General features: G+C 47.8%; 1 protein-coding gene across 9 annotated transcripts; it reads left to right on the plus strand.

The window, feature by feature from the left end:
• Window positions 1–3,381: 3,381 nt before the first annotated feature.
• On the plus strand, window positions 3,382–25,670 carry LOC120906483 (proton-coupled amino acid transporter 2-like). 9 transcript variants are annotated; one of them, XM_040318201.1, is made up of 5 exons: window positions 3,382–3,577; window positions 13,302–13,362; window positions 21,940–22,492; window positions 23,403–24,677; window positions 24,757–25,670. In XM_040318201.1, exons 4-5 carry the CDS (start codon window positions 23,608–23,610, stop codon window positions 25,178–25,180), a joined length of 1,494 nt encoding a protein of 497 aa, XP_040174135.1. In that variant the 5' UTR covers window positions 3,382–3,577; window positions 13,302–13,362; window positions 21,940–22,492; window positions 23,403–23,607; the 3' UTR covers window positions 25,181–25,670. The 9 variants fall into 9 exon arrangements, with proteins under 9 accessions (XP_040174135.1, XP_040174137.1, XP_040174139.1 ...); XM_040318205.1 differs by lacking the exon at window positions 3,382–3,577 and adding an exon at window positions 4,020–4,231; XM_040318203.1 differs by lacking the exon at window positions 13,302–13,362.
• Window positions 25,671–25,697: the final 27 nt, after the last annotated feature.

The following is a 25,697-nucleotide window of genomic DNA, read 5'->3' on the forward strand; positions in this document are numbered from 1 at the left end:
ATCTTTGCCTACGTGCCTGTGTCTGTGTGTGTGTACTTGTTGGTTTTAACACTTTGTGCACGGTTCTGGTGGTGCACCAAAATTAGAAGGAGCCGGCAGAGACGACAGCCTGACAGCAGTCGGCAGTCCGACAAGGTCGAGATTAAGCGAGATGGTTATCTTTTGGAATACGGAAAAGTACAGAAAAAAGCAATCCTACGCATTAAAGGGAGGCATAAAAAATGGACAGGAAGACAAAACAGCGAGAGAGAGAGAGAGAGAGAGAGAGAGAGAGAGACCGCCTCACTCGCAAAGCAAATGTATGCAATGTGTGTGCGTGTGTTTCGCCTGTTTGCTCTTTGTGCCGTCGGCTGCCGCAACGACCAATGGCAGCAAGTTAAAAGCAATCGTATGTTCTGGACCTTTTGCCTGGACGCACACCAGGGGAAGGTGCGCCCGTGGCTGACGGGCAGCAGCGAACACCTCAAGGGCCCAGGATTAAGAAGGGTTTAATAAGGGAGCAGGCATTTCCGCGCGATAAAGGACTCTAGCTGCATGCCATTGCGCCCTGCTACGGCCGGTCTGGACCAAACTACAAACATCAAACAACAGCACACACACACACACACACGCACATACAAACACAAAAAAGTGGGAATGTTCCAAGCAGGCGAAAGCGTTATTTGAATCGGCATGAAATGAATATATAAATAAATAAATATATATAAATAAATTAATAAACAAACACGGATGAAGCGTGGGGCAGCCGGCACTGCGGGACGTGACGCATGATCCTGGCGTTATCCTGAGGCTACGATCAATTATTTACAATTAGGCCGTCCCGCTGGCGACCGCAGGAGATGACACCTCGGAAGCCTGGCACCGCAGCGCAGGCAAGATCTTACCGATTTCGGAGCTTTCGGACGCTTTTATCCGTGCCCGCCCGGCCCGGGACTCGCCCCCCTATAGCCAAGGGGGACCACCCTTGACTGGTGTTGCTGAAATCTGAAGCGAACCTCCGCGTACGGGCGACGAGGGCGCCAACCGAGGGCCCGAAAAGGTGTCGTGCACTCGAACGTGAGAGGGTTTTACATTTTATCGTCCTCACCTGATCGTTATCATCCTCCCCACCCCGGTCCCCCCCGAGTGGTGTGGAAGGCGTCGGAAATTTATTACACACTCCAGGGACTGCGAACGGACTCCGGTGTCTCACCGCCGCCGGGAAGACAGCGCGAGGGCAAAATAAATAACCGCCGGTTCTTCGGAACCGCGTGCGTTCTGCCCGCGGCATCGCGCTTTAAATCTTCCGTTGTCTGTCCGTTTGTGTGTGTGTGTGTGTGTGTGTGTGTGTGTGTGTGTGTGTGTGTGTGTGTGTGTGTGTGTGTGTGTGTGTGTGTGTGTGTGTGTGTGTGTGTGTGTGTGTGTGTGTGTGTGTGTGTGTGTGTGTGTGTTCCTTGTTTCATTTTCTTCCTCAATTTCTCTTCCCCCACAAAGCAGCTCTGTGGGGCGCGCACCTCATTCGTTCTAGCTCTCAACAAGATCTCGGTGGCTGTCGAAGGCTCACGCGCCGGCGGATGATGACACACAAACCGTTCGAAATCGTGTGAATGGTTGCGTGGCCGTACGTAGAGGGCACTTTTTTGTTGAGAGTTGGGGACTGCAAAGCTCCATAGTGAACATTAAAATCACACTGCAGCAGCTCGGGAGTTATAGAAGTTATAAAGGTGCTGGAAGGTTTACATGTTTCAATTACCCTACTCACCAGTCAAAATGCAGTGGACAGTGTAAGAGCTGCATTGGGATTACGGTTAAAAAACTTCAGTAGCAAGCTTGGATCTTTATCTTCAGATGTTCCTGGTTCTCAAGAGCTTTTGAAGCTATTTGACACCGAGATTACTTTCAAAACATGCAAGCGAAAGATGCTTGTATTTGGAAATACCTTCAATTGCCTTGTTCATTTCTACACAAATGCAAGGGGAGATATATTGAAGGGAAGATTGAAAACATTCGTAAAACTTATTCCAGCGCTTTTGAATACTTTTGCTGTTAAGATTACAACCTCTAAGGTTCTAATGTTAATTTTTGATCTTCAAAAGCCTTCATAGTTTATAGTATTTTGTGACTTCATAGTTTGAGAAGAAACTTTGATTCCCAACATTGTCAGATGTTCTAGAACTTCCAATCCCGGCGCCTTAGACACTTACAGTGGGATTAAGGTTACAACACACCAGTAGCATGAATTAGGACATCTTCAGATGTTCCTGATGCTCAAGAGCTTCCGAAGCTATTTGACACCGAAATTTCTTGTCTGCTGATATTCCAGATAGCTTCCGAGGTTGCATGCGAAAGATGCTACACATATACAAGGGGAGATACATTGGAGGAAGGATTTTAAACATTCTTTAAAGGATTGGAGCTTTAAAACATTTCCAGCACTGCTGAATAGTTTCGTAGCTAAACTTACAACCTCTAAGGTTCTACTGTGATTTTTAGAGCTTTGAGGCACTATGCTATCTGACTTGATAGTTTGAGAAGTATCTTTGATTTCAGACATTGTCAGATTGCCAGAACTTCCAATGCCGGTGCCTTAGACACTAATTTCTTGTTTAAACATTAAAGTATTGGGCACTAGAAATTGTAAGGAATGTTGGAGCCCTTCATCTTCAATTTCCTACTACATCAGGGCTCCAAACACACAACTTCAACGTTGCCTCATTCTGCGGATTAATACTAGTCGTAGCAGCAAATCCCCACCAAGAGCACCAATACCTACCTGAGGCTACCGAAGCATCACTGGATCACTGGACAACACCAAACCATTGACTGCACTGTATGTAGCTTGCCGCATCAACAGCGGCATCTTCACTTCCCGCACTTCCCGAGCGGCTTGAAAAAGCCGACGCAGGAAACCGCCAATACCGGATACGCTAACCAAATATTACCCGGCAATCACCCTTATTAGCCCTGCTTCCGATTAGCTTAGCTCCTCCCGGTTCCTCCCCTATGCCGGATCCGACACACTCGCTCGTGTGCCGCGCCGGATATTGGATCGAGCATTCAAACGCTGTCGGCGCTGCGCTTCAATGCGCCCACCAAGGTGCGCCCTTACCGCCGGGGGAAAGGTGCCTGGAAACTCAATGCCGCGTATCGTATCCAATATCTGGTGTTGTGCCTATGTGTGTGTGTGTATGATTGTACACGGCAATCCGACAACATCCCATGCCGTTGCCGCTGCTCAAACGTCAATCGTAAAGAGGGGGGAGAAAACAAAACACACAAGCAATCGGATCGGAAATAGATACGTTCCCTCTAACCCCTTGATGTTCGCTCGCTGAAAGGGGAAAAGGGAAGGTATGCGGAAGCAGACCAAACAGAACCTGGCCGGGTGTCCGGCCAGTGGCGAACCTGTAATCTCTAGTGCACGCTGACCGGCGGCGAACGCAACGTGTGAAGTGCCCGCGCGCAAGGTGCGCTATCCCCCGCCGAGATCCTGTGCTGTGGGGCTTCGGGAATCCAGGACAGCTCAAAGAGAAGTCTTCCCTCCACCCACCTTTCCATTCCTGTCTGGGCATCCATTTTCTTCTTCTTTTTGCCGTGGGTAAGCAAAGCCATCGATTCCTGTCGTGGTAGAGCGCTTCCGGGGGCAGTGTGCGAAGCAGTGACGGTGCACTCGGAACTGTTTGGACAGTCGGAACCGCTTCGATACAGTGAGGGGTTGTTTGGGGGTGGTGGTGCGCTGGTGTAAACATGTTTTGTGGCCCGCTCGCCCCCACCGGAGTCTACCAGGCGCTGCTTGGGGCGCGAGCAAGTGACACCTGAAGCGCACCGATAGTGGACCGGACGCGCAAACAGCGCGGTTATCTAATCGATGCCGCAAGTGCCCGGACCAGCGGGGCGTTGTTGGGGAAGAACCCCACATTGGGCACTGGAATAATCGATCGGGGCCGGCAAATAGATGGGGCGATAGTTTCGTCGCCTGTTTGTTCTGCCGACCTCGACCCGCGGGCAGGAAACATAAATTGCCTACAGCCAATCTCTGCCCATCAGTGCAAGCTCGCCGGCTGCTCCGGGCTGCGCCGAGCGGGGCTGGTGATAGATCGCGCTCAACAGTCTGCGTCGCATCAAATTCCCTTTGTGCTGCCGAATAGACGCGGGAATAGGGACGCCCGGGAGGAGCCATTAATCTTTCACCACCACGTCGCTGTTTCGGCGCGGGTCCGATTGCACCGAAATTTGCACTCCCAGGCAAGCGGTATGTAGTGTGTGTGTTCCTGTTCCCTTCACGTTCCCGGGTGTTCGTCCGGGGACTCACGTTTCAGCGCGACGTGCCGATCTCGCGCCGGGCACAAATGGGAATCCGGTTCGTCGCTTGCCCACCAACAAAACGTGTCCTACAAACGCGTCCTCTAATTTGTTGTCCGTGCGTGCCAGACTGGGTGTCGGAGTGATTTTTGTGTGCCCGTTTTTTTACTATGTTTTCCTTTTTAATTGCAAACAAACGTCCGCGCAACGAGCTGTGCCTTCTGGGGCAGCAAGACTGATAGAAGAAACCAAAGCACACAACACAAGAAGAGGAAAAGGTCCTGTGTGTACTTCACAGGTTTTGCAAATAGGAAGCCGGGCCAAAGCCGTCTCCGGGACACCGGTCCCTAAGGATAATGACAATATTTGTAGAACTTTGCTTGCGACTGCGGAGGTTTACTGGCGACGAACCTCAACAACGAAAAAGAAAAAAAAAAACATCCCTCCCTCAGGGCAGGTCAAAGCAACGTAGCCAACCATTATTACCTACCATATCATGCCTCTGGTGCTTCTTTCCTTCATCGTCTTCTTCGTGCGGTACACACACACCCGACAACTCTCGGGCCAAAAACCGAGAATTGGACGCATCTTTGCAGCATGACGTCCGCCCGTATCGTACAGTAAAGCACCGATGACATCGGTGTGCCTATGAGCATGCGATGCTTTTTGTTTGCTATGCTTGGTGGCTCTCTTGCTTGCGGACGTGAGCGACACGGCTGTTTGGTGTGAACTAAAGCCCAACGGGTCCACAGACGGTTTCGGGTTCAAACGCGTCTCGCATCAATGGTTTCATTGATGGTTGTTGGGATGTGATCATCTTCGATACCGGAGACTCATACTTTTTCATTCAAGAAAGCGGCAACTCGACACCGGCAAGAGGACACCGACACTCAACCCACACACCCGGACTGGCGGAAACCTGCCTACCTGCTGCTGCTGCTGCTGCTGCAGGATCAATTGTTCTGCCAGGTTCCGCCAGTCCAGCACACCATTCAATATTAGCTGGCGGGTGCAAGCTCGAGCGCCATCTGATGGGCCTTGGATTAGGCGATAATACTGGCAAATCGGGCGAGAAATTTGGCACCAACGACCGAGCTTCGCAGAATTTCGCTGCTCTAAGCACTAGCACCTTTTCCCTTTGGTTCAAGTCCGCCTCGTAGTGCAGGCACTTTAGAATACTGCGAATTGGTGGAAATGTGATATTAATTTGTCTGTTTTTTTAAAGAGGCTTATCCATAAATTACGTAACGTTTATAAAATGTTTTACACTTATTGATACGCCGTAGCGTCATTTACGGATGAACCATCTTAACATTGCTTTTTTTTATTTAGCTCTTGTTTCTTGTTATTTTTTCTAATCTTTGGTTTATGGTTGTTACCTTAATAAATAATTTATTGAGCCAATCAACTTCACCGTTGTCTCAATGGCCAAATTTACACCTTCACTTCTACAACCGGCATTCCCATGGTTGCATTCCCATACACTTTGTACGTAAAATTACAGGGTTTTTTTTCGAAACAACAGCTGTAAACTGTTGTAATCGCATCACAATAACGTTTCAGTTCTTCCGCATGATTTTCAACACGTCAATCAAGCTGTGTTGCGTTTGACAGTTTTTTTTTTTGGTGTGTTGAACATTATGTGTAAGAACTGAAATTTTATTATGATGCAAATACACCATTTGACAGCTGTTGAAAAACATCTTGAAGGTGATGAATAGTTGTGGATATTCGAATGTTAGGTTGGAAAACACTGTTTCCTGTTGCAGAATTAAATAAAATTTGTTGTATTGAGAATCAAAGCTTCAATTTTGGTATCAAGGCACCAATATTAGTTTTATTAACTTAAGTGAAGACATGGAAATTTATAAGATTCATTTACTTTTTTCGTAACTTTTTTAAGTTCGAAAACTTATATTTTCTACTAGGATAAATGTACCAATAGTGGTGCAATTTGGGGCGGTATAGATGTATTTTAATGGATTTAAAGTGTCAGGAAGGACAATTTCTGAATATTTTAACACATAACAATATGTTGGAATATGTTTTATCTTTGCAATCACAACCATTTTTACCATGAAACACATCAAATTTACGAAAAAAGACATATTTTTGTGATTGCTTCGTTGTACCTATAATGGTGGTATGATTCCTATAGTCGTCGTATTGTGTTCCTATAGTGGTGGTAAACAAGGATGCCTCAAAACAGTATATAATATCAATATAACTTAGTTTTGAAGCTGTTTTCTTGTGAATAGCAAGGACTACTGCCATAATAATGATTTCTTTCGTAATGCGATCGTAAAAAATGTATGAATTTGGTTGAAGAAAATATTGACTAAAGTACTGAATAACACCTGTCGTCAACTCATACCCAGAAGAGTTTGCTTGATTTGAAGTCGATTTTTCACTCAGCCAAATAAGCGAATTTTGGCCTTTTTTGATAAATTACTTACTGAAAACTCATTTTTGTTGCTTATTTTAATGAAAACAGTACGACATGTCAAAAATGTCGTCGAAAAAACTCTAAAATTTCCTGTTTTTATTGATTTTATAACTAGGACCGCTATAGGAACATGCCTGTTTGGTGTACCTATAATGGCACTATCGTAAAAAACACTTAAAAATTCGTAAATATGGTCAAAAGCCAATGAATTTGAATAAAAAAATATCATTTGATAACAATTATGTCAAAAAACTAATAATTGCGTTGTTATGTGGTCATTTAGAACGTTAAAAAAAAAGAATATCGTTATGAAATCCTATGGATTTTGGAAAAATGTTGATACCTTTCACAAAATAATCAAGTTTTCGGTCACTGAGAAACGGAATGGCCCCATTTCATTTTAAAATCCTTTGTTAAAGGCTAGAGAACATTTCACACTATCATAAATACCTTAAATACTGTTAATTTATCGTATGAGACGCATTTTAGTGCAATACCACCACTATTGGTACTAGCACCACTATAGCTACGTTTACCCTATGCTATTTTATGTAAAATGATTTTATCATTTTGATTTATTTTTCAGGTGATTATTGATTTTTTTTTATTCTCTTATACAGTAACACAGTCAATATTGTCAGAAAAAAATGTTGGAAAGTTTAATTGCATCATTGGGTATTTCATGAAAAATGGCAGTTTTGCCACACTTTGTTCTGTCCACAATATTTAAATAATTGAATAATTATTAGAGAATATGAGCAAAAGGGTTGAACATTACATATATTTGAATAAATAAAACATACATTTTGAACACTAGAAATTTGGTAATCAACTAAATAAATAAACTTTTTTTTAAAGATTGTTGGTTATAAATCATCAAATATTTAAAAAATAATAAACTTTAAAATTCCCATTTCAACAATTAGAGAGAATAAGACAAATGTTTTTATCTATGCATCAAATTTCAAATTTTCAAATTTTTTCAACAAATCCATACCATCCCCGTACTGCAGCCGCGCCAGCTCTCTTTGGCAACGGCTTAGTCCAGCCTTAAATCAGCAGCTTCGAATCCGCTGAAAGGATGTGTAAAATTTGTATCAACATGTGTGTGTGTGTGTATGTGTGTGTGTGTTTTTGTGATCAAGCACCCAAAACTTGCCGCAGTAATGCGTACCAAGTGCCAAACAGCCGATTTAACCGATTGGGCCTTTTTGTTTGCTCGGGCGCCAATGCGTGCACGCGCTACGCATTGGGCACACTGCGCGCCACCATCTGGTTCCCATTTGGCCCGCGCGCGCAACGGCTTAATTAAAGCACCTCGGAAAGGTTTGCTTCCCCCCCCCCCCCCCTGCCATGGTGTGTACGGAAGCCGTGATTAGCATTTGCCTCGGTGTTTGGCTATAATTATGTGGGGCTCGTGCGACGAACAACGGTTTCAGCATAATGGAGCGACGCCGTTTTACGACAGTAATACCCGCGCATTAGGAACGCACACACCTCGAAAGGGGCATCGAATTTAGGATTTGTTTTGCTTAATAATCCTGCTCGCCATATTATATACATTATAGTAGCAGCAGAAGCGAATAAATTAGATATTCTTTCGCTCGCCCCATCCTTCGCAGTCGTCTAGAACGCGTTCTAGAGAATGTTTTCGAACGGATTCAAAACGGCTCTCGTAGGCGCGACTGCAGCTTCCAGTGCGCGGTTTTTTTTTTCGCCGTTTTGTTCCCTCCCCAAGCAGGTCCCCCAGAAGGGGAAGAGGAGGGGGGAAGGAGGTTAAGCCAGCCGGCGTTAATCTCGTAAACTAATTGCGGGATGATTGAGTGCAAACGCATGCGGAACGTTCGTTAAATGGGCGATAAATTCAATAGCAATGAAGATCGTAAAAACGGATCGTAAAACTATCTCCATCGTTCGCCACGCCGGAGCGAAGCGTTCTGCCATTCTCTGGAGGGAGGTTGGGGAGGAGGGGAGATACGAAGGGGTGGGGTAGTAGGAGGAGCTGGAGATTTTTTTGCTTTGTTTTGCTTTCCATGATCAATATCATTTTATGGCAAATATGCTTATTTACGAGCGTTTTTGATTGCCTATTAAAGCCGCGTTAGCGTTGCTAATGCTGCTGCTGCTGCTCCTGCAGCAGCTTCACTCCAATGTAGCCAAAACAGAGGAACGCCCATTGCACGGGCGGGAAGATTTTTGGGGCTGATATTCGCGATAATGCCAGCCGAATTGCGCCGATAAGCCGTTTTTTAATTAAACTGCAGTCAACAAATGCTTCACTTTCACACACACACACACACACACACACACACACACACACACACACACACACAGGCGCCCAGTGACGGGCACCTTGTACCACTTTAGCTCAATTTAAAATGCATTCCGCATTATGGGCCTGGGGGCAGCCATCGTAGCGCGTTGCACAAATCCATCTGCAGCGTTGTTGTTTCGCTTCTTTTTTTTTGTTTGCTTTTCACGGCGAATGCAATAAAATATCGTACGGTTTCGATCATTATTGCACCCGCGTTGTTGTTTTATTTTTATAGCACACACACACTGACACACACGCATCGGAAAAGCCATTACGGCCGGGGTTCAGGAAATGCAATTCGGGCTGGGTCCGCGCTCCAGGCCCTGGCCTTTTTGCCGCCTGCTGGCCCCACCAGTACGCAGCAGCCGTACGGTGTTGCAGGCAATAAAATGTAAACCCATTTCTCCCCCCCCCCTCCTCTTGCACCACCTCGTTCTCACGCGAGGTAATGAGCGATTCGGCCTACACCTTCCCCCGGGGGTGCCAGTGCCGCCCGCAGCCGATCGGTACCGCGTACCGTTTTATTAATATCATTAACAAAGTGTTCATTCTTATATTTACTTTTTACGACCTCCCCCTTCTTCGATGTCCGATCCCGGTTTTGCACGCCAGACAATATACGTCCCACAAGAATAACCCTTCCCCCCCCCCCCCAGGGCACCCCTTCCCCGGTGAGTTGCAATGTAGTTAAGAAGCGTAAAACCGAGCGCAGACCATCAAATGCAGACATTGCAAAATTGGCCCGCGCGCCAACCCGCGCCTTCTGTCATTCGGCTGTCTATCGGGCGTTTATTGTGCGTTCGAAACGCGCAATGTGTGTCAGTGCGGGGTCGCTCTTGTACGGCAGCGACGGATGGTCCAATGGATAGAGGCGCTTGCTCTATCTGGTGAAAGGACACTGGACGTGGTTTTGATCCTCATCCGGAGCGCGTGCGATAATCTAAATATTGATATTTCTCGTTGAAAGGGAGGCACGCTAACAAAAAGAAGAATAAGAGCGCAATTTCGATATCTTGTTTTCATACAGCCTCCCAACAGTACGCGGTTGTAGTAAAGGAATGAAACACCATCGTTGTTTGATGAAGCTTAGACGAAAACGATAAACAATTTGATGCCTTTGATTTGTTCATTCCCACCCCCCCCCCCCCCCCCCAATACCTTTTCTTCACACTACAACAGTGTGGTGCCGAAAGTTCTTCTTTACTACAGCCCATGCTGCTTCATGATTTAACGCTATTATTCCGCAACTCGACCCACAGCAACGAACGGCTGCGGCCGCATCTCATCTGTTTCTATCCTGCCCCAACCGGTAACAACCAGTGGAGGAGAGCCGGTGACATCCGATTGACGCTTAACGTGCGCGCGGGCGCGCTGTTGTTCAATCATGTCTTGTATCTCGTCGCCGTGTTGATCCCCCGTCCCATTTTAGTAGATTTAATGGCACATTTTTCGCTCTCGCTTGTCTGTATGCTGTATTTTGTGATTGAGACGCTTGATCTTGCACGATTTATGAAGAACGTATGACACATTGGACAATGCATTAACAGTTTTCAACACAATATATAAGGAATGGAATAATAAGGAATTATAAGGATAATGGAATGGTGATTCCTAATTTGAGTGACCATTGGGAACCCCGTAGATGGAGGGGAAGAGGGGGGGGGGGGTAAACACCCAGGGATTAGTCGAGCATAATATAACAATGGGTAGAGTAGTGCCTTGTGAGGCTAGTGGTTAGTGATTTGAAATTTTGGAATCGACTCCGGAAGGCAGTTCCGACCATCATTACCCGTATCGTTCGGATCCGGTTGAAGTCGTCTGGAGCCGTTTGAAGTCAGAGTCCAAGTTCTCCGGAGTCAGAATCGAAGCCATCCGGAGTCGGAGTCGAACTCATCCGGAGTTAGAGTCCGACTCATCCAGCGTTCAAGTCCAAGTCATCCGGAGTCAGAGTCCAAGTCATCCGGAGTCGGTGTCCAAGTCGTCTGGAGTGAGAATTCAAGGCATCCCGAGTCGAAGTCAAAGTCATCCGGAGTTAGAGTCCAAGCCTTCTTCAATCGGAGTTGAAGCCATTCGAAGTCGGATTCTGAGTCAGAATCGGAGCCATCCAGAGAAAGATTAGTCCAGAGTTGACTGCGGTTGATTCGTCGACGGTCGACTTCGTTAATTTTCGGTCGAATCAGCCTCCGGACGAATTCAACTGCAGATGTCTTAGAACGACTCCAATTGACAGACTAACAGACTAACAATAGCCGGAGTCGCATCGGAGTCTGAGGTGTGCTCCAGAGCGCACGTCACAATGTGAGGCCCTTGTACTCACAGGATTTGAGATGAAACTGCATACAACAGACCTTGTAATGGACGTAGATTGGTAGTAATGGGTTTCAAAGTTTATGAAGTTAATGCTATCTAAACTGTTACGCCAACGGGTGTTGCCATAACTTCTAAAACAAATCACTACGATTAGTATGCGCCGCAACAGCCGGGTAGAGGACAGTTTGGAAGCGTAGCTGCGCACACCCGAAGCGTTACAGAGTGGGCCCACTAGGCGCGATGCATGAAGAAGACATTCATTCAATTAATAAGTGACGCTCGGTTGCATCTACCCTCCCCCACCCACCTCCCTCTCCCCCTTGCCCCATTTCTCCCCCACTGGCTGGAATGCAATTTTACAAAGGCTACTTGTTTACGCATCCGTACGGTTTGCGCCGTATGAATTATTTAGCGACAGCAAAGTCAATAAGCCTATTTAAAAAAAAACAGCGCAAGCCATAAGGACGCCAACGAGGGGGGGGGGGGGGGGATGTTACATGTAAAATCAATAAGTATAAAAAAGTCATAATTCATACTTGTGTGAGTGTGTGTACTGTTTTTTTGTTGCTACGACGTGCGCTTTACGACGCGACAATGGCAATCGGCCAATTATGCAAACGCGCTGTTTTCCAGACGCCTGTACGGCAGAGATGCAAACGTCCATCCAGCTCGATAGACGCTCCTCCTCCCCCTCTCCTCGGTTGTGTAATGGGGTTGTTGGGAGGGGTGTGGTTGCGGTGGGGCGAGTTGATCCGTTGTCACCTCGAGTGCATTAACATTTGCATTTCACGCGCCCGATCGCGCTGTTGCGTATTGCGCGTCCCTTTTTGTAAGATTAATTGTTGATGTGTTTGTTTTCGTTTGGGGCTTGAGAATGAGCTAATCTTGGGCACGCGCGGCTCAAGAACATTTGAAGAAGAAAAAAATGGAGTCCAATATCTTCTTTTTTTTGTACATCTCTTCATGGTCAAACTTGCAATAGTCAAGATGATTTCTTTGCATTTGTTGATTTTACTATGATCTTACCTGGGCTGCCCGGCATTGGTCGTAGCATACGATTTCCGACGCGTTTTTGCTTTGGTCTATCAAACTCAATCGCAAACGGAATCAATCGATCCTCCCGCGCGCCATTTCCTGGGCCATTTCTGCTTTCTTATTTCTCCACCGGAAACCATCGGGAGCACCGGGGCGGCATAGCATAGGTAAATAAATAAAGCAGGCGAGATCCGAGGTCCCCAATCACACACACACAATCGGTCGGCCGATTTGAATTTTAAATCCCACACATTTGCCGCCCGAATGCAGCTCAAATTTACGCTCGATTTCGAATCGGGCAGGGGCCCTCTTCTTTTTTGCTGCCCCATTTCGGTCCCCCGTCCCTGGGCGCATGTTGGCGGATGTTGAAAATTGCTGCTGCTGCTGCAGTGAGAAAGTGGTGTGACGCCCGCGACTTATGCCGCCCAACGTCCGCGTGTGTCCGGCTCTTCCGGGCGCTTTTTAATGGTTAAAATTACGAAAACGAAGTAGAAGAAGAAGAAGAAGAAGAAAAAGAAGACAACTCCAAGGGACTGTAAATAATAGCAGCAGCCTAGTAGCGCCACGCCACGGGACACGGCACCGGTGCCGGGGTAAAAAAAAACGGTACACGCGCGTGTCGCTGACGTTGCGTTTCGAAAGCGCCACCAATCCTGGCATGCGGCAATCCTGGTGGCAAAAAGGTGGGAAATGCCGGCTGGCGCCCGGACCGCCAGACACAAGACGCTCGTTAAGGTCGTTCCGATTGCAAAAGTACCGTATTATTTACGTTTGTTTACGGTCAGCTAATTTTATGATTTTTGAAATAAAAATTTTCATAATGACCGTTGCGCGATGATGCCGCAAAAAGCCCTTCTCTTCGCACTGTCTCTTTCTTATTCTCTCTCTCTTTCTCTCTGTCTTCCTGCTTTCCAGAGACTCCCCCCAAAGGCCAAGAGAAGTGAAGAAGCCGGCTTGCGATATCCAAAAGCGAATGGTAATAAAAACGGCCAACAGCCATGAATTTGGAATGAGCAAACTGCCCGCGGACGCGAAATAAAAGGGACGGGGGGGGGGGGGGGGGGTGCAGGGGAACGATTTTTTAAATGATTGCAAATAAAGCGAAACGCCCCAGAGAGCAGGGGCGGGATCGAGAAGCAGGGTTTGCGCGTACGGATAAACAAAGACGCGATCAGGCGAGAGGAAGTTGTGGCGTCGAATCGGGGTTTGCACGGCGAAACACACAACAACAAAAAACACGAAACAAGAACAAACGGATCGCGGTCAGCAAGATACCGATCGCTTACCCTGCTTCCCACACACCACACCCGATCATGTTCCAACCCGGGAGGGGGGAGGGCCGGCCAGGGATTAGGAATGAAATGGAAAGCAAAGCGCACAAAGCTCCTCATAGCATGACAAAAAACGCTCCACCAAGCAAAACGTGAGTTCCGTTTTTTTTTTGTGTGTGATCTACTCCAGCATCTCCAAAACCCGGCTACCCTGGTCCCTGGAGTTGGGTGACGCGGACAAACACACAGACACCGTTTCCGTTCAGTGCTGAGAGCCGTTTGACGCGAAAGCAACGCACCCGCAAGCAGTGAACCTTTTGGGGTGGAACACACACACACATACACACACCGTTTTGCGCATAGGTGGAGCTGGGATGCTGGGGATGTTCGCCACAGCAAACGCCACCCTCCTGGCACCAACCAAGCCAGAAGACGCACCGCACCGGGAATGGAGCGTACTGCGTGGTGCGTTTTATTTTAAGAACGCCCTCAACTCCATGGAAGTTGGAGCGCGCGAAAGGTTACGTACGGAATTTATAAATTCCACACACCTCCACGACATGGTAGCGCATCGGGTTTGGCTCATAGCGTAGGGGTTTTTTTTTCCTCGGTGCAATGCAATACATTCGTCTTTGGCATGGACATGGCATCTCAAGTGCCTGGTGAAGTTGGAGCAAATGTCCAAAAGTTGATATTTGAAGATACATTAAGAATATATGTTTTAATGCCCTAGACATTGAACTTTAGAATGGTCCGAGGATCAGAATGTTGTATACTAATGCAAAACTTACTATCTCTCGATGTATCTGAAGGTCATAAGGCAATATATATCTGAAGGAATATTGCCAACAAGGATCCCGGGTATGATATGATGTCCTTATGCTTTAGATCTTTATGCCTTATAACTGAGAGAGTAATTCTAAATAATAACATTCTGCAAGTCCTCCTACTTGATGCAAACGGTTCATCTGCATCGTCCATGACATCTCCGGAGCTCTAGGAGTTCCTGTGAGTGATATCTACTATATCTAGTTCAAGGTCTCGTACATATATTGTATTTTTAGGGTCTAGACATTGTTTTCTAGATTTCTTGGCACATATTGAGAGTTACTGAAACTCTCTACCGTATTAATCCTCAAAGCCCGCAACATTTGCGTATGTATATTGAGTCATTCAACCGATGGATTATATCCAACACATTGAGAAATCCACAAAGATATACTGCTGCTTGATATATTGAAGATATGTGATATGGTTTGTGCGTAACGTTTTCCAGATCTTTGGTAAATCTTGTGAGAAAGATCAACCCAGCATCAATGTGATGTGAATCATGCCTCAGTCATTGCAATCTTCAACGCAGTCACCGGAACGTTTAGGCTACGCTTCAACGCTAAGGGAGCGGAAAAGAAACTGCAGAGAGCTGAAAATCCCTCCGCGCTTGAACAACGCAATTCTCGTGAAGATACTGCAAACAGCCACCAGTCCCGAACTCCCTCCCCCCCCCCCCCCCTTCCAGATCGCCTTGTTGTTAGCCGAGCGCAGCATCCTTATCCCATTCAGCACGCTTATCTTGCTGCCGCGTGATAGAGTTGTCAGTGCGGTACGTGCGAAATCGTCTTTGACAAATGTGCGCACGAGCCGGTCGGTTGCGGCCGCACGATGCATCGCCCTTGGTCACGCTGTCGTGGGCCCGGGGAGGGGGGGGGAGGGGATGTCGATCTTTTGAGAAGACTTTTCCCCCTTGGTCGTGCCGTGAGGATCACGCCCCCGGGGCCCGGTTGGCGGCACTGATCGGTCGGAATATTAATGTGCGGTATAAATTTCGCGCAAATTAAAGATTAGAACATCGCACGCTCGCTTGAATATTCAATCGCAAAACAGCGTACTGGTGCGGCCGTAAGTCTTATCCGAGCTCGCGCGCGCGCGCGAGCGCTCCCGCTCGAAGGTGCTTAATCTTCCGGTCCCAGTCACGGAGCCCCAAGGAAACGTGAAGGATCGTGGAGCTGCTCCAACCCGGCTGGAGGCAAAAGCGCGTTTGCATAAAGTGTCGCCAGGGTCAGATAAAAGGGGAAGGGGAGAAAGGGATAAAATGAGATAAAAGGAGAGAGGGTGTCTCGAGATGGCGCTAGCTGTGTTGGAGTACGTTTGTTCATTTCAGCTTTTTTTGCTTTCCCCATTCTGCCCCGGGAGGCTCCGCTGGGCCTGGAAGCTGTAAAGGCAAGCGGGTTATGCATTCTAACCCTAGACGCGCTTTCCTGGCCGACACGTCCCAGCACACTATACACACACACACGCCAGGTAACAGTCGAACGTCTTGCACCGATTGGCATGCGCCTGCGTGTCAAAGGGTGCGGAATGCAATGTTAATTGCATTTTTGTTTGCGCCTCGTTTCGCGCCCTCGTTCGTGCTGATACTGACGCCGCCCGCCGCGGCGCATTGTTTAGCGGCGCATTCCAGCCCCGCTACCGAGGCTCGAGGTTCAGACAAGGTGTTGCACGACGGGAACCAGACAGACAGAGTGTCGGACAAATTGCAACGCGGTGTACCCAGGTACCCAGCGGAAAGGAAGTGCTGTTTTTAGGGCGAAACCTACTCAGCAATGCCGTCATGTTGCCGTATGACTCACCGCCGAAAACGCGTCCAGAGCAGATTGTACAGAGATCGTCCACCACAAAAAAAACACTTTTCTCTTTCTAAATTACTAGCAAATACTGTCCATTAGATGTCACTTAGCCTCCGTGTTTCCCCAAAAAAAACCGCGAAGATATCATGACGGAGCGACGTGTTCCGGCAAAGCCTTTTGAGGAAGCCAAAAGTAGCGAAAGCGTGAATGAGATTTTGTTGTTCCCGTGGTGCGGAGATGTGCAGGCTCTGCGAATTGAAGCCAGCCCGCGTGTTTGCGTGTGATTCCTCACCCCCCCCCCTCACCTCCCCCACCCTGACCAGAATAGAGTGTCTGCTGCACTGTGTAAATTGACAGTTCATGCGCTCCGGAGGTCAGGCGGTGCCCGTCCGAGACACTCCAAAGCGCTCCAAATTCGTCTGCCGCCAGTTCATTTAATCAATCGTTCGGTTGGCAGCCGGGCTCGCCACGAACTGGAATCGCTTGCATCGCGGCCGGGCACACGCACGCACGCATAAGTAGCGCCAATTGAGCGCGGGCACCGAAATGGCGACCATCTGCGACCCGGCACCGGTCGCCATGCTTTGTTTTTTTCCAACTGCGATCGTGCATTACTATGTGTGCGGGTGTGTGTTTGTGTGGATGCTGAAGTAATTTTCAGCACACGGTTGGTTCATTGCGCTCGTCATGCCAGGGTCCAGGGACGCCCGCGGACTGCCCGTTCTCACCGGAGGTGCATCTTATTGAACGCTCTTATTGCCTTACCCAGTGGTTAGCAACCATTTATAGGTCCATTTTTGAACATTATATACGTTTCATTCTTTTGATTTGCAAAAATGCATGCCTAAGGCCCGTGTCTGTGCTCCATCGGATGGGATTTTATCGGAAGGCCTGTCAAAATTTTATATGGGATTTGACAGACAACGTCGGACGTGCGATTTCGTCGTACGACGGAATCAAAAAATTTTGATTTCGTCGGACGCCGCATCCGATTTTATCTGTCAAACTAAATGTGTGGTGTTTTGTAGGAACAATCTCAAATTAATTTTTCATAATCGTTATATTATTCAAATCATCCAATTAATCGCAATATTATACGAAAAAGCGTTTGACAGCACGTGCGATAAAATCGCATGCGATGGAGCACAAACACGGGCCTAACCGGAAATACTCAACAAACAAAAATCAATAAAAAAAATGTACAAACGTTGGAGGTATTTTCGTATTATTGAGAAGTATTGGAGGTTTAAGAGGCAGTTCAGTTCAAAAACGTATGATTGATGCCCTTTGAAACATAGTATCAGCATATTAAAATAATAAAATAGAAAAAATCACATTCACTTAGGTTCAGATTACAAATCTCTTTACAAATTCTGCTGAAATTCCTTCGCTAATTCCTACGCTATTACTATGTTACACATGTACTGTCAGGTATGGTTTGGCGACCATATCAGAATAAGTTACTCCAAAAGAACTGGAACCTGTCATAACATGGTGCAGTTCCAAGAACATAATAGAATCGGTGATTCTTTCAGGACTGATTCAGTATCAGCTCCAGGACCGGTATGAGTTAAAATTTGATTGCAGAACCTGTAGACGTTCATGATCGGTTACAGGACCGTTATGAGTTCACGAGCGATATAAGGACCGGTATGGGTTCAGTATCAGCTCCTGAAACGCTATGGGTTCACGATCGGTTCCAGGATCGATATGGGTTCAGTATCAACATCAATCAACATAATCGAGTCCTAGACCGGCATGGGTTAATTACCGGTTCTTGGACCGCTACAGTGTCAGTATCAGGTACGGAACCGGCATCAGTTCATGATCAGTTCCAGGGCCAGTATGGATACTGTATCGGTTTCAGCACAGGATTTGGTTTTGATTGTAGTCTCTTAATGGGTCGTCATCAGTTTCCTCATCGATTTTGATTTCAAATCCAATAATTTCGCTGTACACCTCAGAGTAAAGGGATCTCTTAAAATATCGTTGCACAGCCCTGTAACCCGACCAAGTTGACCAGTTCATACAAAACCGGTTTATTCATCAACATTGGTACAGTTTTGCAAATCAATATGCTTACCAAGTAATTTAGAGTGCTTCTCGATTTGCAAGGATGTTGCTGGTTGGTGCAAAACAGTACAAAATCCGTATCGCATGAATGTTTCCAACGGCAGCTTGAAAACCACTGACGTCAAGCAAACAGTGGTCGAGTGCCCATGCAGTGAGCAAGCGTCCGTAGGACCCTTGGCAGGACGTTGCGAGTGGCTGTGTGGTTTGGGAGCTTGCGAGCACTGGAAAATGATTGTTCCGGTGCGTGCAAACCCCCTGTTGGAAGCGTTTGTGCTTTACCTACTTTTGTTTTTTTTAGAGTGACCCAAACAGCAAGATCCGTACAGGGGCAATGAAATGATTTTAGCGTCTAATTGCTAATTAGAGCACGCACACTCGCCCCTGGGCCAGCGAAGGAATGCAGGTTTGATCAACAGCAGCAGCAGTAGTAGCAGCAACAAAAAAAAAATCACCACCCAGTTGCTAGCTGTCGCTGGTCAGCACATTCCTCACATACCATTGCCGGTGCGCTATTTTCGGGCACGAGAGTGGAATAGTTTTCTCGCCCTCAGGGAGGGAGAGACAGCAAAAAAAACACCCAACCAAGAGGGTAACGCCCTGTAGGAAGCAGCCATTCCAGCGACGCCCTCACGCGCCGGAACCTGTCGGAATGATTGGCCGCGGGGCCAAAGGTGTACTCAAACTCGGCCACTTTACAAATGTATTTATACATACAAAACTCAAACCCGATAAACGGCTAGATTCAGCCGGCCGGATACGCCAATTTACTGCCAACGTCCGTGATCGGGACGGCAACATCCGACGAGAGGTGTTTGCGTGTTCGCCGATCACGTTAGTAAATTTTCAGCCAATTACCGTGTGGCCCATAAAACGTCATCCGATCAGCAGACACACACACACACACACCTACCATGTCGTCGCGGGGGTTGTTGTTGTCGTTGTTTGTCGGGCAAAATTATATTTTATGTCGTAAACGATCCGTTGACGGGACGATTTTGATCGCTCCGTTCGTAAAATTTGCATCACATTGTGTCACAGCTCGACCCAGAAACGTTTGGTTGGCTGGCAAACCGAAATCCATTTTTAATTACCATTAATAAGGACAGAGGGTAGCGGCATGAGCGCCTGTAAATAATAACCGTCGACGGCGCAAGTAGAATGGACGCGCAAACGAAAAAAAAGCGAACGGTCCAGCTCCAACCGTAATGCAACCCAAAATGGAGCGCGGGACTGTCCCGCAGCAAGGACAAATTACGAGTAGCTCCGCTATGCAGCGCTTAAGCAGCTTGCACGCGACGTTGCCGCTAAAGTGCAAGCAATTGGAAGCAAACGGGCACTGCGAGCTGAGTGATGCTGATGATTGTTATGGTTATGGCGCCGCTTGCAGGCCGCAATGATGTTGTGCCACAAAACAAACAAAGTCGTCTCTCCTTCGACCAGTGGTTTGTTTATGTTCTTGATTGTAGCTTACAGTTGGGCTAGCAGATTGGTTATTATGTTAATAATAACAAAGTAAATGTCTTCATCTAGTTCATCGAATCTATTGAAGGTATGTTTAAAGAAGTTTGCAATATGTAGACCCCTTGTGATGCTTCACAAGCAGTCAATGTAGATCCACAGGACCTATCGAGCTGTTCGATTAGGCTGGTTTAATGCTGTTTAATCCCTTCACAGTTTCGCCAAGAGCTATGCTTTATTTATTTATTTTTATATTGACTTTTGGCCTACTCATTACATTACATACAATCAGGCCAATGTAGATTCTTGCAAATATGAGAATTTCAATATCAAAGTTTAAAAGGTTGGTCTTGTTAGAGGGGATCTCATACAAACCAGATGCCAAAGTGTCGTCGCAAAGCCACTTCTTCCACATAAAATTGATATTTTAAACAGTAAGATGTGTTTTAGATGAAATTCCTCATTCATTTCAAAATTTTTCAGGAGGGTTTTTCTGTCAAATAAAACGAACGTCAGATAAATTCCGCAATAATTCGTTGCAGTCCTTAATAGACCCTTAATTGTGAACGTATGAGCTATATGCGCATACAATCGTGTTCGCTTGAATTGAAGAGATGACCTCGTACACACTTGTTTCAGGTCAAAGTTTGTGAAGCGTTTCCAGGGACCCCCGCAGGAGCTTAGTTGCTGTTTAGCCGATTGTTTGGCGTGTCCAAATTAGCTGCCTGTGGTGAGAACTCGGAATCGTCTCCGGAATCAGAAGCGGCTTTGGAACCGGAATTGAGCTGGGAATCGCAATTTGCTCCGGAAACGGAATCAGAATTGACTCTTTGCAGCTATCAATACGTACCATCATTGGACTCAAACGCCTATTCTTATGGAGATGTCGAAAATGACTCCGATTTCGATTCCGGACCCGATTCCGAAACCAATTCCGGAGCCGATTCCCATTCAGCGTAACTGAGGGTAATAGGTTAATTATTCAATTTATGTGTCAAATATTGAATTTACGAGCAGATTCATACAGCCTCTCTAACGTGAGAGGCGACTCCATGTAATGTTTTCTTCAAAAAAGTGACAAAAAAATCAATTTCGTATCGCTTCAATTACTCACAGTTCCCACAATTTCATGGCTCCAGTGCCGGCGGGTTAAAGTTCAAGCAGCGATGACTCACGCTGCCTCATCTGGGTCACTCCCATCCACGTCTTATGGACACAGCGATCGAGTGACAGTCTCCTCCCTCGTGGATGTGCCTGGAAATGGAGACATTGAGCACACGGTGTAGCTACCAGAACATTCGGGCTTCCCCTTGCCTTGTCCATAGCTCGTTCCGAAGTAGATCAAACACATCTTCAGCGTCGATCGTAACGGTTGATAACGCCGCTGCTGCAACAAGCTCTGATTCACGCGCCGGGATTTTCCTAAATCTCTCTCTCTCTCACACACACACACACACACACACACACACACCTATCTCCCTCTCCCGGGAGCGATAACACAACACCAAAACTGATCTAGATCTATCCCCCCCCACCCCCTCCGATCGAGGACGCGCCGAACCTGTCACAGCGCACGTTACCGCACCAGCTTGTTGACCCGGTGTTTGACGTTTGCTTTTTTTTGTTTTTTAGCAGCGCATTTATTTTGCCTTCGCCCTGTGTGTTTCCCAAATCTCAAATCGATCGTGCGCCGGCACAACAACTCTACGATCTACGTCACTACGTCACTGCGCCCTAATCATCTCTGTATGTGTGTATGTGTGTGCGTGTACATTTGTTATGAGTTTCATCATAATCGTCCCGTAATTGCCAAGCGAGAGGAAAAAAAAACAAATAAACACTGACACACACACACACACACACACACACACACACACACACACACACACACACACACACACACACACTGACGCCATGAACTTCCTTGACTCGTTGGCGTGGATTGTGCCGGCGGGTGGATTTGCATCGGCCAGGAGGACCTGTCCGTCCTGCTACTAATCTCCAGTTCCTTGTTTTTGTGAGCGACCTTGTGCGAATTCCAGCTTCTTCTTCTCCTTGTTTTTGACATTTGCATCTATCTACGTGTGTGCGATTGAACTAATTCTTTTTGTTTTCTTTTTTTTACAGCTGCGGTACGCCTTGACCACCAAACATTCAACGGCGAGAAGCTACTTTGGAGGCTGTAAGGGCACCGTGCGCGTGTGTGTGTGTCTGTTCAAGAGACTGCCGCCGTAATCTGGCTTCGGCGTGATTGGGCGGAAAATTTCCTTCCCAAGGCAGGAAATGGGCCGTTGACACTGGGCTGCAAAGACGATTAGAGCAGAGAAAGACTAATACACTCCGTGTGTGTGTGTGGGTATTTTTCGGTCAGTAAATTCGCTGATAACACGGCTAGACAGCAAGGGCGAAGCGCAGTGCGGGAGCAGTTCAGGGCCGTTCAGGGCGAACCAGTTCGGGCCCGGGAAGGGAGGGAGGAGGAGGGATCCATATAGTCCCGCCGTTCCCCGGGTGCGATGCTCAGTTACCAAAGCAACGCCCGCGGCTAGTGTCCGGCTGCTTTCCTTTCCAACGACGACGACGTCGAACGTTCTTTCCGTGTTTTGTGTGATTTCTCTCAACGTGTGCGTGTGTGTGTGTGTGTGTGTGTGTGAAGCATTTTTAGGCAGCAAATTAGTGTTAGGTAAATCTGATTTAGATTCATGAATCTAAATGAACCTTTGAAATGATGCAATGAAGCTGAATCTCGGTTGCAAAGACTCATGAATCTCAAGGATGAATGAATCTCCAAAGATTTAGAAATATCCAAATATTCATGAATCTCCAAAGACTCATAAATCTCGAAAAAATTACGAATCTCTAGGAATGCATAGATCTCAAGGAACTCATACGTTTCCAAAGATTCATAGAGCTTGAGCTGCTTTTCATTCCTCTTCTTGACGTAGCAACCTACGTGGTCATGCCAGCCTATACAGACGGTTGCCCAGCCTATACATTGAACCCACGATGGGTATGTTGTTCGGTGGGATCTCCAAAGATTCATGTGTTCCTGGAGGTATATGAATTTTAATGCATTTCTGAATCTTTGAAAATTTATTTATTTTTCGAGATTTATGAATCTTTCGAGATTCATGCATCCTTGGAAATATATTTATGTTTGGAGATTGCTCAACCATTCGAGACTCACTATTGGACAACTATTGGAGATTAATGAATCTTTCGAGATCAATGAATCCTTGGAGATTCATGCATCTTTGAAGAGTCGATTCAAGGATTCATGAATCTTTCGAGATCCATGAATCCTTGGAGATTCGTGAATCTTTGGAGATTCAACAATTTTTGGAGATTAGTGAATCTTTGGAGATTCGTGAATCTTTAGAGATCAATGAATCCTTGGAGATTCATGAAGCTTTCAAGAGTCGATTCAAGGATTCATGAATCTTTCGAGATCCATGAATCCTTGGAGATTCACGAATCCTTGAAGAGTCGATTCGGGAATCGAATCACTCATCACTGAAGATTCATATGCATGAATTTCAACGAAAGATTGATGAAACCCAACACTATAGCAAACGTCTCGATCAACCCCCTAGCTAAGCAACAGTGCAGTGTTTGACACGATAGCGGATAACGGACGCGGCACTTAATCGGGTCGGCAGCGCAACAATAAATGCATAACGCCCACCTGCTGCCGTTCAATCGATGCGATCTTGCCAACAAGACGCCCCTGACCTGGCTGGAAGTGTTGGATAAGGGCTAAAGCGCCTCCCCCTGCCCCGCCGAGCGAGACAGCAAACGATGGCACCGAAGATCCGTGACGTCGATCAAACGACACCCCTCCTGCATGACTGCAACAACAACAACAACAACAACACCATCAACAACGGACGGCTCAGCAATGGCACCGTCGTCACCGGCAGCACCAACAGCAGCGCCACCACGATTGTCCACCTAACGGCCGGCGGCGACCGGAAGGCAGGGAAACCGGCCGCCCGCGGCTGCGACGGCGCGCTGCTGCCCGATCCGGTCGCGGGCCGCACGCTCGACCATCCGACCACCAACCTGGACACGCTGATGCACATGCTGAACGGGAACCTCGGCACGGGCATACTGGCCATGCCGGACGCGTTCAAGAACGCCGGCCTGTACGTCGGCTTCTTCGGCACGCTCGCGATGGGCGTCATCTGCACGCACTGCATGCACCTGCTGGTGCGGTGCTCGCACGAGCTGTGCCGCCGGTACGGCCGGCCGTCCCTGTCATACGCGGAGGTCGGCTACTGTGCGCTCGATTCGGGCCCGCGGTGGGCCCAGCCGCTGGCCGCCAGCTTCCGGCGGCTGATCAACAGCTTCCTGCTCGTGATGCAGCTCGGCCTCTGCTGCGTCTACTACCTGTTCGTGGCGGTCAACGTGCGCGAGCTGCTCGACTATCTCGGCTGCCCGGTGCCGTTGCTGACCGTGCTCGCCTACCTGCTGGTACCGCTCGCTGCCATGAACATGGTGCGCAGCCTGAAGCTACTCACCCCGACCTCGCTGGTCGCGTCCGTGCTCGCGATCGCCGGGCTCGCCATCGCCTTCCTCTTCCTGCTGCAGGACCTGCCGCACAGCGGGAGCGTGCGGCCGGTCTCGTCCTGGTCCACGCTGCCGCTGTACTTCGGCACAGTCATGTACGCGTTCGAGGGCATCGGCGTGGTGCTGCCGCTCGAGAACAACATGGCCAACCCGCGCGACTTCATCGCGTGGAACGGCGTGCTGAACACGGGCATGACGATCGTGGTCTGCCTGTACTCGGCGGTCGGCTTCTACGGCTACCTCAAGTATGGCGAGCAGGCACAGGGCAGCGTCACCCTCAACCTGCCCAACGATGCGCTGTAGGTGGAATTTGTGTTGCATTTCACGCAAAAAAAAACAAACCCAATACTAATTTCGTTCACTTTTTCCTCCCACCAGGCTCGCCCAAATCGTCCGGCTGCTGATGGCGGTGGCCGTGCTCGCCTCGTACGCCCTCCAGTTCTACGTGCCGATGACGATACTGGTTCCGGCCGTCACGCGCCACTTCCGGCACCGGGCACTGGCCGAGTACGGGCTGCGGCTCGCGACCGTCCTGCTCACGTTCGTGCTGGCCGCGATCATCCCGAACCTCGGCACCTTCATCTCGCTCGTCGGTGCCGTCTCGACCTCGACGCTGGCGCTCGTCTTTCCGCCGCTGATCGATCTGCTGACGCTGTGGCCGGCCCGCACCGAGCGCTGGCGCTGGACCGTGCTGAAGGATGCGCTGATCATCGCGTTCGGTGCGTGCGGGTTTTTCTTCGGCACCGCCAAAAGCCTGGCCACCATCTTTGCCGGCGGCCCGCCGGACGGTGGCATACACTAAATGGTGGCGTACACAAACTCTACTACCCACTGCTGCTGCCAAAACTCACCATCGTCTCGAAGCGTTACCTTACAAGACAAACAGATCGATAGACTTAAGACCTTTGTTTTGTTGTTGTTGTTGTTTTTTAGTACTAACACAAATGTCCCACTATTGGGTGTGAATATTTATCGTCGCAAGCAAGGAATGAGGAGAAAGACCCTCCCGGGACCTGACTGTAAATCGTACCGCAGCGTAATGCTATTGTGTCGTCGCGCTGGAGACCACCCCGCGGCCAGTCCGCCTGGTTAGTAGGCCATTTGGCAAAGGGGAGTAGTTCATTTCTATATACAATACACAAAAAGAGTCGCAGAAAGGTGGACTGTCCGTGTGGAAAACGAACTAGAAGTAAGAAAAAGGTGTTGTGCGTGCGGGCGACAAAAATTGTGAAGCGGCGCGTTTTGAAAATAAATATATTTATATTTGTATATTTACACACAGCATGTGCAAATCACCGAGCTTGTTCAGGTGACCGTGT

This window comes from Anopheles arabiensis, chromosome X, assembly GCF_016920715.1.
Source record: "Anopheles arabiensis isolate DONGOLA chromosome X, AaraD3, whole genome shotgun sequence".
NCBI classification, from domain to species: Eukaryota; Metazoa; Arthropoda; class Insecta; order Diptera; family Culicidae; genus Anopheles; species Anopheles arabiensis.

Coding starts and splice junctions, on each gene's coding strand:
- LOC120906483 (XM_040318201.1), top strand. CDS start 23,608: ATGGCACCGAAGATCCGTGACGTCGATCAAACGACACCCCTCCTGCAT. Junction 24,678..24,756: donor AACCTGCCCAACGATGCGCT/GTAGGTGGAATT, acceptor TCCTCCCACCAG/GCTCGCCCAAATCGTCCGGC.